Source organism: Lutjanus erythropterus, chromosome 23, assembly GCF_056507025.1.
Source record: "Lutjanus erythropterus isolate fLutEry1 chromosome 23, fLutEry1.hap2, whole genome shotgun sequence".
Taxonomy (NCBI): Eukaryota; Metazoa; Chordata; class Actinopteri; order Lutjaniformes; family Lutjanidae; genus Lutjanus; species Lutjanus erythropterus.
The window spans coordinates 25,101,449-25,117,450 of NC_139339.1; the positions used below are offsets into that span (position 1 = coordinate 25,101,449).

General features: G+C 39.6%; 1 protein-coding gene across 1 annotated transcript in view; it reads right to left on the reverse strand.

The window, feature by feature from the left end:
* The window catches only part of ank2b (ankyrin 2b, neuronal), a 136,867-nt gene extending 121,702 nt beyond the window's left edge, over positions 1-15,165 (reverse strand). The window contains exon 1 of the mRNA XM_084711872.1: positions 14,772-15,165. Coding sequence (XP_084567998.1) covers positions 14,772-14,900 — 129 coding nt within the window. The 5' untranslated portion in view covers positions 14,901-15,165. The remainder of the gene's footprint in view (positions 1-14,771) is intronic.
* Between the last annotated feature and the right edge of the window lie 837 nt (positions 15,166-16,002).

Below are 16,002 nucleotides of genomic sequence, written 5' to 3' on the forward strand. Positions count from 1 at the left end.
TTTTGGTTTAACTCAGCAGAAGTTTCCAGTGAAATGTTAAACAAACAAAGGAAAGGCTGTGGAAGTGAAGTGAAATCAGGTCTTAAAGAATGCAGATACAGTTACCTGAAAAGATTAATATAGATTGACTCAAATACAGTAACACACTGTACAAACATTCGGTTTAAATCTCCAGAGGATCAGGAGATAGATCCATAGATAGATGGAAAGGAGGTGAGAGGGGGTTGGTGAAAGCAGTGATTAACATCTCCGCCGCAAACATTTCCCCCTAAATTGCATCAGCTGAGCACCCAGCTGTGGCCTGAGATTAGATGTAAAAACAGACAGGAGAGTGGCCCTGCCAGCAGGACGGCTAAATAATGTAGTAATGCTGTGGAGGGCGGTAGAAGGGTCAGCAGAACGTCCAAACCAACCCGGATGGGATGGGCTCGGTGTAAACAGAAACCAGACTTGTTGCCATCATTTTCATACATGCAAACTACACGGGAAGACATTCACCCAAACTCACTCTAATGTCACTTCAGTGCTAATACTCCACTGCAAGTCCATTATTTTCCATTTAGAGTGAGTCTGCAGAGGTGTAACGGTGCACCATAACCTGATTTTCTGCAAGTCTTTGAGGTCATAGTTCAACTAACTTGAGCTTTGAAACCAAATATGCTGACCTCCATATTTCACATCCAAAGGCATTCTGGCATTAACAGAAGTTATGACTGTGCCACTTGAGAAAATAACGGAGGTAAAGTTATAATGAGGTGTCTCTGAGTTATGGGACATCAAATTTTTCCATACAGCGGGCAGCAGAGTAGTTATTGCATTGCAATACAGGCAGCTATAGAGAGGCTTGTCACGGACATTGATTGGCATTTACAGTAGCCAATAGTGCTGAATGTAAGTTATGCCCTCCCCACCATGCAACTGTAGAAGTCCATAGATGGAGAACAATCCTATTAGCTGACTCAGGCTCTTTTCCACCAACATGGAACTAGTTCCACTCTGGTTTACACACCTAATTTTGAACTATTCTGAGTATTTTGAAATATATTGGTTGGGAACCTGAAAAGTTTTTTGTTTTTTTGTTTTTACAAAAGATTCATTCACCTCAACTGAGAACTGAAGTGGGCGTGTCCTACTGCTCATCATTGTGCATTGTGCAAGGTCCTCCATTGATAATGCATGCTTGCATGCATGCGGTTATTGGTAACAAGTAAAGCTATCTTTCGGTGAGCAGCACCAATGATGCCAATGATGCTGTGTTGACGCTGTGTTCACCCCAGTTCTGTTGCCTGCTTGACATTTCATTGCAGTCCATAGCGTCCTGTATAGAATAGTGGCTGTGTAGGATGGGTAATGCTTTACCAAACAACACTTAGAGTGCTTCAGTCTACTTTGTGCAAAAAAACGTGGGCTTGAGCATTTGGTAGGAAAACAGTGTAAAAGGTAAAAATGATATTATTGCTATTAAATGTTTCAGTTGTTGAAAATGAAAACCCTCTTATTCCAAAATACTTGATAAATACCTGAAATATTAGCACTGTCAGTTCTTAATAGGAGTTGGAGGGAGCAGCTAGCTTAATGTTTCTTATGCTGATTAAATTAATTTGATTTACAAGTTGGTATTTGTGTTAGTGAACTCACAACAACTTGTATAACTGTGTCCATCCCATCTTAAAATGGCATGTCCCCATTTTGATGGTCATGGTTGTGGTAATTTTGCTATTTGTATTTTTCATGGCTGTAGCTAGGTGGCTAGCTAGCTAGCTATGAAGCCAGTGATGTCCCAGTAGGTGGTGAGTTAAAGGTCAAATTTTCAGCTTCAGGTCCTACACATTTTGCCTCAGGTGCTGCAGACTGTGGGTTAAAAGACCAATTAGTGGTCAGTGATCCATAAAACCCGTGAAAGACAGGCATTCATTGGCCACCTTGATAAAAATGTTTTTATATCTTATATTTTTAAATGCTTTTTACTTGTGGAAGCTCCATTCATTGAGACACATGTGAGTATTCTCATGCAGCAGATAATTACTACTACTGATTAATTACAGTAGCTTAATAGAAGAAGTACCATTGTTTTTTCTCCAATCAGTTTAATGTGCATGTTCCTCTCAGCCGGTGCTGCCCACATACTAGGGAGAGCTGGAAAGGTGTGTACAGACAGAGTACCCACTTGGAGAACCACAGGTGTTCCAGTGAGTCACACATACAGAGTCAGTCACACATACAGTATGATCCTGTACCTGGTGAGCCATTTCAGCAGAATTATTTCTCCATTTCTGTTCCTCAATCTGTTTGTTAGTGCTTTGAAATGTATCTGAAATAAACGCTGAGTAAAAATGCATCATGAATCACTCTGATTGCAATTTGCATCAAGTCCACAAACTGACTATCAAGCCTAATAACTCCAGCTCTAAATACTGTTCCAGCTGAGGTCCATTTACTCAGAAACATAATACTTTGAAAAGGTTAAGACTGAAATGCACTGTGTCGAACACAAATGGCCATAAAAACAACCATGACGAAAAAGGCAAATGGATTACTATGGCGCTGGGACCCTTCAGCGGATTAGTAGTACACCATCAATCTGCTGTTATATTTTCGAGATACGAAAAGAAAGAGGCAGAGAACAGAAAGACTACGGATGGGGAAGATTAAGGGAGGGGAATTATGTAATCGTTCAATTCATTTCAATTAGTCTCTGGCAGGAGCTTCATAACAAGTCCTCTGGGTGAGACGATCAAGTAATTAAGTATGAAATGTGAGAGCCAAACAAGTTTGTAGGATAAGTTTTCGGTTTGACAGCTGGCACTGTCGTCAAGGCAACTGGCTTGGGGTGAGAAGTCACATTTCTCTGCAGTTGTACTGATGTAGAGACACGACAATAAGCAGCAGAAATTTGGACTGCAGAGAGAGGAACACTGGTACCATTGTTTGACACAAAAGTCATGAAGCTTTGCTTGGTTCTTTTTCCTGATCGATACTGAGACAATAGGATTTGTATATAAAAGTACATCTTATTAATGATGTAGTTTTTACCCAAATAATGTTTGTGGAAAACACAATGCCACAGTCTTCACTGTATTATACACAGGCTTGGAGAGAAAGATGTAATGTTAAAATGGGGATTATTAGCAGGATTACAATGGTATATGATTTCGATTAGACATTATATTTAGGTTATAAGTTACAACACTTAATAAGTCTCACAACACCACTCTGCTCTGAGTGAAACCAGCTAATCTGACAGTTGCCAGTTCATTATCTCTTGAAAAAATACATTCACTATGTGGAAATTCTGCCATTATCTTCTGTCAACATCTAATTTAAATAAAGTTTTACAGGTAAGACCAACCGCTAATGTTTAGCTAGACAAACCAAATGCTAAAGTCACCCACAAAGACCTACTGCTAATTTTAGCTACACAAATCAAATGCTAAAGTTACCCACATAGACCATCCACTAACATTAGCTACGCAGACCAACCACTAATGTTTAGCTAGACAGACCAAATGCTTAAGTCACCCACAAACACCAACTGCTAACATCAGCTTCACAAACCAGTTGCTAAAGTACAAATCACTAATGCCGGCTACACAGACCAAATGCTAACTTAAGATATGCAAACAACCACTAACATTACCGACATAGACCAGCCACTCATGTTAGCTATACAGACCAACCACCAACATTAGCTAAACAGACAACCGCTAACATCAACTACACACAACAACCACTAACATTGGCCACACAGGCCAACCACTAACGTTAGCTACACAGAAGAACTGCTAACATTAGCTATACAGAACATCAATTTACAGTACCTTAATACTGTGATACTTTGATTAGGTTACTGACTACTGCTGATTTTTTAACAGGTAATTAGTAATTGTATCAGAAAACATATTTTAAGTAACCTTCCCAATGCTGATTTATGAGAAAGGTGACAGAAGAGATGCAGACAGCAACTGGTGAGGAAGAGAGAGAGAGTGAGAGAGAGATTACACAAAAAAAGGACTCCAGCAGGAACCATGTCACAAACACGAGGGCAACACAACAGCCCACAGACAGTGTTCCAATCCAAACTGATATACCTTCATTATCCATGTGTTACATCTACATGGAACAATGGAAGTATGGGTAAGTAGAGGTAAGAAAGAGAACAACATGCTGAAGGTAAAGGAAAGCTGGTCAGGGTTATGTAATAGAAAATACCACTGACTTGTCCCCAGTGTTTGAAGCAGACTCATGCAACCTTCAATCCCAGCCCCCACACTTCACTTCATACTGCAATAGATAAACAGACTCTGAATGCTGCCATGAACATTTATTCCTATATGATCACATGGTACCTCCTATACATATGTGTCTATACCATGACAGTATAGGAATAAATGTTCATGAGAGCATTATACAGTGTGAGACTATTTTTCCTTTTTAGACATGTACTTCTGTCCAGCACCTAGTTCTTATCATGTGCATGCTTTTGTAAAATTTTTGCACTACATGAGCATCACATTACCCCAATATTTCACCAGGTGCATTGGCAAGAAGGCAAAGACAACATCCAAAAATAACACCCCTACTGGGGTAAACTCATCACAAATGTTCATGTCATGACACATTAAAACAAAGTGTAAGAGTAGCACAGGTAGAAAAGAGTCATAAAATCAGCACACTGACACTCATATAATATCTACTCAAACTTTGTTAGCATTAGCTCAAATCAGCTACCATAAGCTATTGGTTATATCAGGCCAACTGACCCTTCTTATGTCTGTGTCTTTTTGCTCTGTGATCCAATAACAGTTGAGCAAGCATGGTACTTTGCAGACCCTTGGTCAAACTTCACCTTTTGTCTTAATTTAGGTAATGTTAGCAAAATGGTAGTTAACTAACTAACTAATGATTGCTGTAGATAAGCTAACTAGTTAATGTTTTGCTTACAGTAGTTATCAGATATAACTAGCGCGCTAATGATTGATGTAGTTGAGCTAACTTATGATGTGACATTTAGTTTTCTTTCCAACATAGATCAGCCTAGCATATAGCATAGCTAAGAACAGGAAACAGGAAAGGAGAAAGTTAGCCAAGGCTCTGCCAAGCTTGCTCAACTGTTATTGGAGCACAGAGTGGAAGGGGCGGGACTACAGGGACTAAAGGAATTAAAACTGTAGTGACAAAACTCAGACACTTACAGTATGTGCTACTCTGCTACATGCAATCTCACAGTCTTAGTCCTGTAAATATTTCTGTGGTTATTTTTGTGCTGGCAGGATCAAATAAAGCCTAGACTGGTCACGTGATTCAGTATACAGGAAATCAAAGAAAATTATGTGCTTCTTGTCTCCATCTGTGTGTTTTGGCTGGGAAAGCGACCACGGGACATTTTGAAACAGCTGATACTCCACACTGCAGGACACAACTAACATTTTGTCCATGCTGACACATGGACGAGCACAAATGCACCAATTTATTCACCTTTTTACTAAGTTACTGACCTTTTTAGCCTGGTGTGTATGGTTCACATTGTACTCCATGCTGTCATTGCAGATTGAGATGATTTACCCATATTTTTCCATCTGTTGTCTCTCCTTTTATTATTATTCACCTCGCTTCTTCTACTTATCTGACATGTCTATAGTAGGACTGTGCTTCATGCATTTTAATGAAGTCTTAAGACTCTCTTTATGTGAGCTGGTTAATTCTGTGTCTCTTGCTCTGCTTTGTCTTCCTCTGCACTTGCTCAAGCACTGCAGTGCACCTATCTCCTCTGCAGGTATGATACAGCCAGAAAGGCTGCAAGTGGGCAACATTTCACCTTCTTTGATTCTCCTGGATTGTTATCTCTCTCTCCTGAACATGTTTCCCGTCACATTTCCTCCCTCAGTATGACTTTCCTCTCCCTCTCTCCTCTTGTTCCCTCTGTGCTGTCGACATCTGCAGTAGAGCAGGATGCTGCTCAGTTCTGAAATGCGCATTCACCTTTCATCTGTCCTGAAGTCGACAAAAGCAAATGTGTCCTGGCCTCTGAGTGTCTTTCCCAAAGCCTATGTAAGGTTCACCATGCTGGTAAATGTTGACAAGTCAGTTTCACCTACCTAAGAATTTGTAAAGTCTCCATGCTGATGACAGATATGAAAAAGGATTCATTTTGATCTGGTCATTTGATCATTAAAGCAGCACAATGTAACTTTTGAAAGAAGGAATAAAACATCTTTCCTATTAAAAATGAAAAGTAGAATTCATCTGCAATAAAACACACCGTTGTTCATTTCAGTATAATCAAGGGCTTTGAAAAACCTGGTTGTTAAAACTGTAACTTATACTTAAAGCTTCAATGTCCAATGTCCACAAATGTCCTCTTACCTAAATGACAGAACAGGTTGATTGCTAATGATCCCCGAAAAGACCATTGAAGAGTACCAGTGAAAGGAAGCACTGAACCTTAAGTACATTACATAAGTCATGTGACATGAGTCACGTGATGTTAATGTGAAACCGTCACAGTTGGCTTACTTTGGTTAGCTTTAGGAAAACATCATTGTTAGGGTTAAAATAAATACATTATGTTAGGTTAGGTTATGTTGCACTATGCTACGTCACAAAAGTCACTTGATGTAAAACATGGTTAATGTAAAAATGGTTGCAGTTTGGCTACATTTAAGAACCAAAACTACTCAGTTAGATTTAGGAAAACATCATTGTTTTGGATAAAATACATATGTTACATTATGTTACATTATAATACGTGCAATATCAATATCACCTCTGTGCAATCGTGTAAATTCAACTGTTGAGTCTGTTTATACAGTTTACTTTGGTCCTATTTTTTATATTTCCCCTTATTTATATTGCTTGTTTAGATGTTTACTATTTACAGTTTATTTTATTGATGCTTCTTTCTATTTTTGCTATCCACTTTGCTGCTGCAACACCGAAATTTCCCATTTTGTGTGACTAATAAAGGAATATCTTATCTTGTTACGTTACGTTACGTTACGTTACATTATGTTATGTAAATCACTTGACGTTCTACACGTGGTCAACATTGTGAAAAAGGCTGGCATTTGTTAAGGTTTTGGTACCAAAATAGCTTGGTTAGGTTTGGGTAAATATCACTGTTTAGGTTAAAATAAGTACATTACAGTATGTTACCTTACCTTACATTATGTTACCTTCTGTTATGTTTTGTGAGTCACTTTGGTTAGGTTAACGAACCAGCAGCATTTGGTCAGGTTTTGGAAAATATCATGGTTTGCGTTAAAATAAGTACGTTATATAAGTCACATGTCTATGTGTTTGTCATCCAGATCATGGTATCTCTAAGAGCTATATGAAAGTAACTGGACTTGGTTGAGGTTTTTCAGTTCAGAACTGAAGAAGCCTTTCAGAACATCTTTAGGAACCCTGTACAAGCTGTAGCTCCCAGAGATACATACGTCACATGACATCATGTAATTAAAGTAGCTTAAAACTTTAAATAAGTCAACTTTGACTTTCGGTTTCACATGGCACATGAACCCCAGTCTCCTGGATAAAAGTCCTGAGTTTATTAGACCCATTCTTATGCCAAACATCCTCCACATGCAGACTTTCTCACTCTTCATACTGCTCCCTCATAATTAATATTCCTGCAAGAGGTCACTGCCTAACAATAAACGTAATACTGGTCATAATAAGCTGCTGGCACAGACAACCTATACAACCATTTTCTGTCCAAATAGACCAGAAGATAATTAAAATCAAAAGTAGTTGATCCATCAGAGATGTCATATTTCCTACACTGGATTAAAAAACACATTTCTTATTGAATCAAATAAGACGATCCAGCCTGACTCAGGTGGGTGGGGTCAGTTACTTGAAACTTAAGTGGACTGCTTCTTTTGACTCACACACTCTAAGTCAGTATAGAACCACTGCAGTGATTTTACCGTCAGAGTAATGAGAGTATTGGCAGGACTGTGATGCGAGACATATGTGCACCTCAGTGGGATATAATATATGTTTAGCCAACAAAGGAAAAAAGGCATAGCATCAGACATGCTGCTCAGTGCTTGCAGACTGGGTGCTGAATTACTCTTTAATGTGCCTTTGGACTAATGAAAATTCTATAACATCTGCTGCGTCTCGTTGAATGCCGGTACAGCACATAAAACAACACGAGAGTTTCATCAAGATATACTGTGACACGAGGCTGGCAGTTCGTGCCAAATTAATCGTCTTCCCTCAGGACATGATTTTATAAAGTTGGATCCACTCACACAACATAACTGCAGTTGCAAGTGCCTAACTCACGTTGTGTGCCTATTAAATCACTAATGTTTGATGGCACCGCTTCCCCTGCAGTGATTCATGCGCCTTTTCTGAGTACTGTAACAGTGGAGTGATGGTAAAGTGGTAAAATATACAAGCTGGGACGTGTAAAGAACTGCACAAGAGAACATGTTACTAATTTTGCTGCTATGTTCTGTCTGATGTTGTCGTCACTCCCTTTATGGAATGATTAAGTGGCCCACTTACACATTTATCCTGACATGATTTATTTATTTATGTAGATTTATTTCTGTGGTGTGTTTAGGAGCTTTTAAAGTGTGCTGCCTTTGGTGACTCCAAGCTTTCTGAGAGGTGGTTTCTGGCCAATGCCAAATAGTTGAACGCAATCATTTGAAAATCCTTTTTGACCTATATTCAATTGAATATAGTACAAAGACAAGATATTTAATGTTCAAACTGATTAACTTGTAAATACACCCCCATTCTGACTATGATGCCTGCAGCATGTTCGAAAGTCAGTGTTTGGGAACTGAGGACACTAGTTGTTGAAGTTTTCAAAGTGAAATCCTTTTCTATTCTTGCTTGATTTATGGCTTCAGATGCTCCACAGTCCAGGGTCTTTGTGCTTCATAACACACCACACATTTTCAGTGTGTCTTGTCATTGTCTTGCTGAAAGAAGGAGGGACATCAAATTCTATATGTACCTTTCAGCATTAATGGGGCCTTCACAGATGTGACAGTTACCCATGATTCCATAGGCACTAACACAGCTCTGGACCGTCACAGGCTTGACTTTGTGCTGGCAACAATCTGGATGGGTCTTGGAAGTGCATCAGTCATGGACCTGATGTCCATAATTTGTGAAAACAACCTGGAATGTGGACTCATCAGACCACAGCACACTTCCTCACTTTGTGTCCATCTCAGATGAGCTCAGGACTCAGAGAAGTCTGCAGGATTTCTGGATTTTTTGATATGTCTTTCTCTTTGCATGGTAGAGTCTTAACTTCTTGAGTGTATATGATGAAATCCTTGCAACTGAGTGTTGAGAAATGTTGTGTTTGAATATTAAATATCTTGTCTTTGTACTGTATTCAATTGAACATTGGTGGAAAACGATTCGTATAAATTCAGCGCACCACCTGTTTTCATGCAAAGGGCCTTCCCCAGAATCCCTAAAATGGTGCCTTATGTGTTACTGACTTTAAGAGGTATTGTCTGGAATCAGTGACATGTGTGGGTCCAGTACCATTTATAGACCTACAGTCCTGGGTCAAAGCTAGCAGTTACTGAATAAAACAATACTCCTTACAAGTTTAATTAAATGCCTGGACACGGTTTGCCTTGTCTTGTAAAAAACGCCAAATGTTAAAGTTTGTGGGATGAGCATGTCCTCCGAACACATAACAACACTTTTTTTTTTCCTTTTTCCTCTTTTTTTCCTGTCATAAACTTCTGAGAGCTTGGTTTGGAATTTGCTTTGGGCATCCTGCACATAGGCAATATGTGATGAATTCAAAATTAATTGAGTTTCTATGAGTAGAGGAAACAGTAGTATTTGTAATACTATACATTTTAAATAAAAGCCAGTGTTCAGATAATGTCCAGGTCTTAAATAATACCTGATTGAGTGACCAGTACAATCATCCAGGCCAATTATTACTAAAGAACGGATATAAAAAGATTGAGAAGGGTCTAGATTCATGTCATATTCATCATTTAACTGCTCGTCTGTAACATTTTAAAGAGAAATACTGTTCCAGTCGCTTTTATTTTACTTCTTTTTTTTTTTTTTTTTTTACTGTTTTTTTTTAAAGCATTAATGAAAATCAACACTTCTACAAGTGTTTCAAAATAAATGAGTACCGGGAACAGGAGGGATTATGTCCTCTGAGCTGCTGAGAGGCTTTTAATGTGCAATATCAGTTCAGGAAGTGTTCAGATTTATTAAGGGTGGGCAAAGGTGTCAGTGACTGGAGAGATATTTGGAGCTACAGGCTGACTGTTGTACTGATGGATGGATTTAGTGCTGTGTGAATGTAGATTATAGCCAATTTATCAAGACAGCAGGTAAACATGGAGGAAGTGTTGAGGGGTTTTTTGGACAGTAAACACCACCAACAGTGAACTAAAACAGGTAGAGATCATGAATCAGGGGGCTGCTCACTAAAATATGAGAAAATACACTTATTAAACAATGGAAATGATTCATTTTACGCACATTACACATTAATTAATAAGTGTCTCTATTATAAACATGTCTTGTTTCTGTCATTTCAGCCTAAACACTATAAAAAATATATGTCTTGACTTAAATTAGTTTGTGTCTGGACTGCCTTCAAATTTTAAGTTAACTGCATTTGAAAAGACAAGTTCAGGAACTTTTGTAATTATTTAAAACAAAAACGTTTCCAGTCAAATAAATGAAATAGATATTATTTCAGCTGTACTTGAGAAAACATGTTCAATAAGTTTAAGATATTAAGTTGAACAAACAATTTTTTAGCCACACCGACAAACTTTACAAACAAATTTGATTTCCTTTCACATTTTCTCAGTTTTGGAAGGGTACATTCTTCATGTTTCTTTAGAAATTGTGTTCTGAAAATAAATACTAGAAATTTAATCAATTTGAAAAAAACTGAACTTTTATAGTCATACGTCTATGTTTTAAATGCATTATGTTGTTAATATATTATTTATGTGGTTGTTACTACTTAAAGACCAATGTGGGGCAAGTTACTCAAGAAGTGTAAGTTAAGTTACTATTTACTTATGACTCCTTTAAAAGTAAAAATATTACTTTGCTTATTACTTGGAAACAAAAGTAATTAGTTACATTAGTACATTATCTTTGTATCTTGTTGTGTGTCAAAATTTGAACTGTTACACACAGAAAACCTTTGTTGTTAGCTGTCCAGATGTTGACTATGAATTACTTGGATTAGTCTGTAATATAATTCCTGTTTTTGGAAGTTGTACACTACTTAAAGTAATGTTATTACAGTAATATATTACTAAGTAATGCGTTCCTGGGAAACACTGCTGAAGACTCATTATTGTACACTAAATAAAATAAAATATAGTACATATAGTTCTAGTGATTATTTTATTCATTTTAGTTTTCCCCCCTTTCTTGTCTGTTTTCTCTCCTCCCATTTTCCCATCTTATTTTCATTTATTTTTTCATCCCTGCTGCTTAGCTCTTGTTTCCAGAAGGGATTTGTCTTTGTACTCAGTGATCTACAGTTTTATTTTTTCCATTATACCGATAAATAATTGATCACAAAAAATAAAGAAATAAAACTTGCATATTTACACTAAGTTTCTGAGAAAAGATTGGTCGATTCCTGTATGATTTTTCACAGTGTATAAAAGAAGCTTCCAGAATACTACAACCAGCTTACATGAGCGTACAACACTAAAGTGTAAATCCTGTTTAAGTCTGGACTCGGGTCACCAGATGATCGCTCAGTATGTAATGGATGTTTTCTACATTCAAACCGATGAACCATGTTTAGATGCATTTTCCCTGCTTTGTTATATAACCAGTGATGCTACCACAAGTGTGCATCTACGATGACGTACTGAGAGGAAATCCAATATTAGGTCCACTACGTGTTTCATCATTTCATAACATCAGGCTTCAGCCATGTCCTGTCCAGGCCAAGCCCTCTGATACTCTAAGTACCATTTACATGGGTTAATTGTTTTCCAGCAGGACCTGACCATTGGTGATAAAACTGCGATTTGACAGCGGTGTGCGTGTCGCTGTGATGTAAATGTCTGCCCTCGGGCACTTGCCGGACAATCCACCAAATTGAATCTATTAATCACTTTTAGGTGTGTATGTGTGTGTGTGTGTGTGTTGGGAGCACAGCAGAGAGAGAGAGAGGGCACCAATAATCCCATGTGATAATCTCCCTCGCAGTTCAGTCAATAATAATAGCAGTGAAGGGGGAAGAGACGGAGAAAACACTCAAAACAACACGGCAGCTCTTCATCCCAACAGCTTCAGAGGTCACACATGGGCTTCAGCTTGGAAAGTTGTTATTTTAATGCAGTGGTCTGTTTCAGAGGCAACAGCCATCAGTAGGAGGAGAAGGGAAACATTTAAAGGTCAGATTTTTCAGTTAGACACTGATTACACATGAAAAGATTCGAGATTGGTTGCCAAATGTTACTTCTGTATGACAGCCTCCATTTCCCTTTCACACAGTGCTAGCATGTTCTATGTCAATATGACATTCATTTAAAAATCTTGCAACTATCAAAAGTTGGAATATGAAAGAGTTGCCCATTTTTCTCTACAAGTTACTCACTCATGTCAGACCTCTTTCCCCTTTCATTCAAAGTTAGCATGTAATGAATCAAACTGACACTCCTTAACGATTACTTTACAAGTCTGTCCATTATTTGTAATGTGCCATGACCAGGCAAGCTGTCAATACAAACAGCTCATCACAACACAGGACTTTCACCCAGCTTTTCCTAAACCTAACCAAGTGGTTTTGGTGTCTAAACTTAATCAGGTAGTTTTGATGTCATAAGTTAACCAAGTAGTTTTGCTGCTTGAAACTAACCAAGTGGTTTTGGTGCCTAGACTTCACCACATCATTTTGGTCACTAAAGCTAAACAAGTAGTTTTGGTCCTGAAAACTAACAAAGACGTTTTGGTGCCTAAACTTACCCAAATAGTTTTGGCCACCGACCTGTTCTGTCACTTCAGCATTCTGCTTGGAAGGAAGATGTGGATTATTTTTTCCTACTTCAGACACTTCAGCACTTCAGACATTGCGGTTTCAGATTCCTGCAGCAGTGTTAAAGGGCAGGTAATACAGCAGCAGCCTTAGCCATACAGGAAACCCAACTTCAGCTCTGTGTTTGGTTCCTAGCCGCTGTGTCATCCATACGCCTTATCAGGTGTTATCTTTTCCGATATCACAAGTTTGAATTAAATTCCTCAAAATGTTATTGCCCCAATCAAAGTCCTTTTCCACCAACATGGAACAGGTTCCATTCCAGTTTACACATGTCATTTTGGATCATTCTAAGCATTTTGACTAAAAATAATTCAGCTTGGAACCTGGAACCAAAAATATCAGGTTTTCCTTGACCTGAAATGGGAACTGAAGTGGTTATGTCATATTCTACAAGTATCTCCCCTTTGATGCGTCCTTGATTACAGGGAGTCTGCTCAAAACTAGTGGAAACACAGACCTCTCCTAGATTTGCTTGATAGAACCGAGGTTCCAAACATCTTCAACCTTTAATTTGGTATCAGGGTTCCTTATATCATCTTCCAGTTCCATTTCATATGATAGCAGCATGCAGTGCTCAAACTAACACCTCCTACTGGTTAACGACCAGGCATGTCTGTTATTTTCCTTTAAATATGACAAGTTTGAATATGACAGGGAGCCTTTTCCCTCCATACAAATTTTATTGGCATCAGTATGAATTCTGCTCAGTGACACATGACTTTCCTGACAGAGCAATCCAATCTGTGTGTGTATCCACAGTCTGTGTGCTTGCATGCCAACTGTGCTGCCAAAAAAGCATTAACCTACAGTAATCCTGCACAGACTCTGATGCCCAAACACACTCCCTAAAATGGCTTGTTAGAGTAAACACCTCACTGTAAAATCACCCACCATAAAGATGCAGCATATCTCAGCGGTACACCTTCCCAACAAACCCACAGCAGCAGGATCTGGTGTTTGCATGAGAGGATGTGTCTATACGTGAGCAAATAAAGTGTACACTCCGCAGCCTGGCAATGCACCAGAGACTGATCTGCGTAGGTACATCTACAGGGAGACGAGCAGAGCTATTTGTAGGAATTTCACTGTACAAAGAGAGTGTTGGGATGGTGCCCACCCAGGGAAGTGTTGGAATGGGGAGACGGGAACAGTGATTGGGTGATAAATGACTCGTACAGAGGTCATTTATACGATGACAGAATGAGGCGTGGAATGAAGGATGGACAGAGGAAGATCTGTCAGCCGTGGACAAGATGAGACGAGGACAGGCGGTGACAGCGGGGATCAAGCAGAGTGCAATCATTATGGCCGTGTTCTGATGGAATCACAGCTTACTGTGATTTGTGTTTTCTTGTGGTTTTGTGGGGTGACAATGGACTGATCACAGAACACAGTGTGCTTTAGATCTTCTGTCTTGTGGCCTAGAAGGTTTTCAGTCTGTCTTAACACAAGTTTTTCCATAAATTAGTCCCTTTATACTCTTTTTCCTTTTTGATGAAGGTGATAATGAAGGTGAAAACAGTAAAGATGAAGACATGAGTAGTCTCTGATGATGATTTCTGCTCTGCAAACTCTTCGTCACTCCTTGATAATGACTCTAACTAAAGTCCTCTTTGATCGGGAAAGTCGAAGTGACACTTTGATGATGATGAGGTGACTGGAAGTGGGATGAAGCGACCACATTGGTCACATGAAGCGGGGAATGAATAGGTGGGGGTGATCCCAGTGCCGGTACCTTGCGCTTGCGTTCAGCCCGCTCCCGGGAACGCCTCCTCCTCTCCCTGGCTTTCTCCAGAGCCTTCAGGTCCGGAGGTTGGTCCATCTCGGACCTGGCCTTCTTAATGTGGGCGGCAGCGTGAGCCATGGCTGCCCTCTCTCTGTCCCCGCGCAAAGAAAACTAAACGCTTTTTAGATCACTTTCTGAAGTCCAGATCCAATCCGAACGCCCGCCTTATCGGCAAAGCCGGGAACGAGCCCCCGCCTCACTCAGGTGACTTTCTTTTTACGGACAAATCGATGAAAGTTGAAGAGGATAGAGGCAGAGCTGATGTCCTCTAGTCCTCTAACCCACCGGCTCTCCTCACCCATGCAGAGAGTGTGAGTGTCTGTAAAGCCTCCCTCCCTGCTGCCTGGGTAACTGCATCTGAGACAGGGATGGAGAGGGAGGAGAGGTGGGGTGGGCTAGTCCACGCCACCAAGAGGTAAGCTAATAGACCAATAGAAAGGCAGAGGAGCTAGATAGAGACAGGGAGCAGGGAGCTCCTCCCCTCCCTTTAACTGCTCAGGCTGCAGAGGTAGCAGCAGATGCTATGGGAACCTGGGAAGCCTCCGATTTGGACTCTGCAAATACACGACTTCCCTGCTCATCATGTAGCAGAAGGGGAGGTGAGCGTAGGGGTGTGTGTGGGGGGGATTAGAGAAAGCGGGGTGAGGGGGGAGGAAACGATATGTGGGAGGGGATACGGGACACGGAAGCATCAGTGAGTGTCCTCTGGACAAAAAAGAAAAAAAGAGCAAGGGAGATACCACTTTTCCTCAAGTCAGAGGGGGGGAAACTTAGACTCCAGTCACTGTCTTCAACATCCCCCTATTAGGAAGTGTGTGATGGTACGGTCTGCCTCAGTGACTGAGATTTCACAGCTCCACAGCAAACACACACGCACAAATACACACAGAAAAACACATAAGTCATTATTTTCTCAAGCATGTTTACAGTTTTTTAGCTGCAGTCATGAAAATAGTACCTGACTGCAGCAAATATGTGATATCTGAACTTGCTGCTCAGGGCTATTTGCATGTGTATTACAGCAGTATATTTGCATACACATGAATACTGTGGGACATGGGTTTACAAAGCATACACTGTAAAAAAAAAAAAAAAAAAAAACATTCAGGAATTTAGTGGAATAATATAAGCTTTTTTCATTGACTCAACAGAAATATACAATTATTATAATTATTCATTC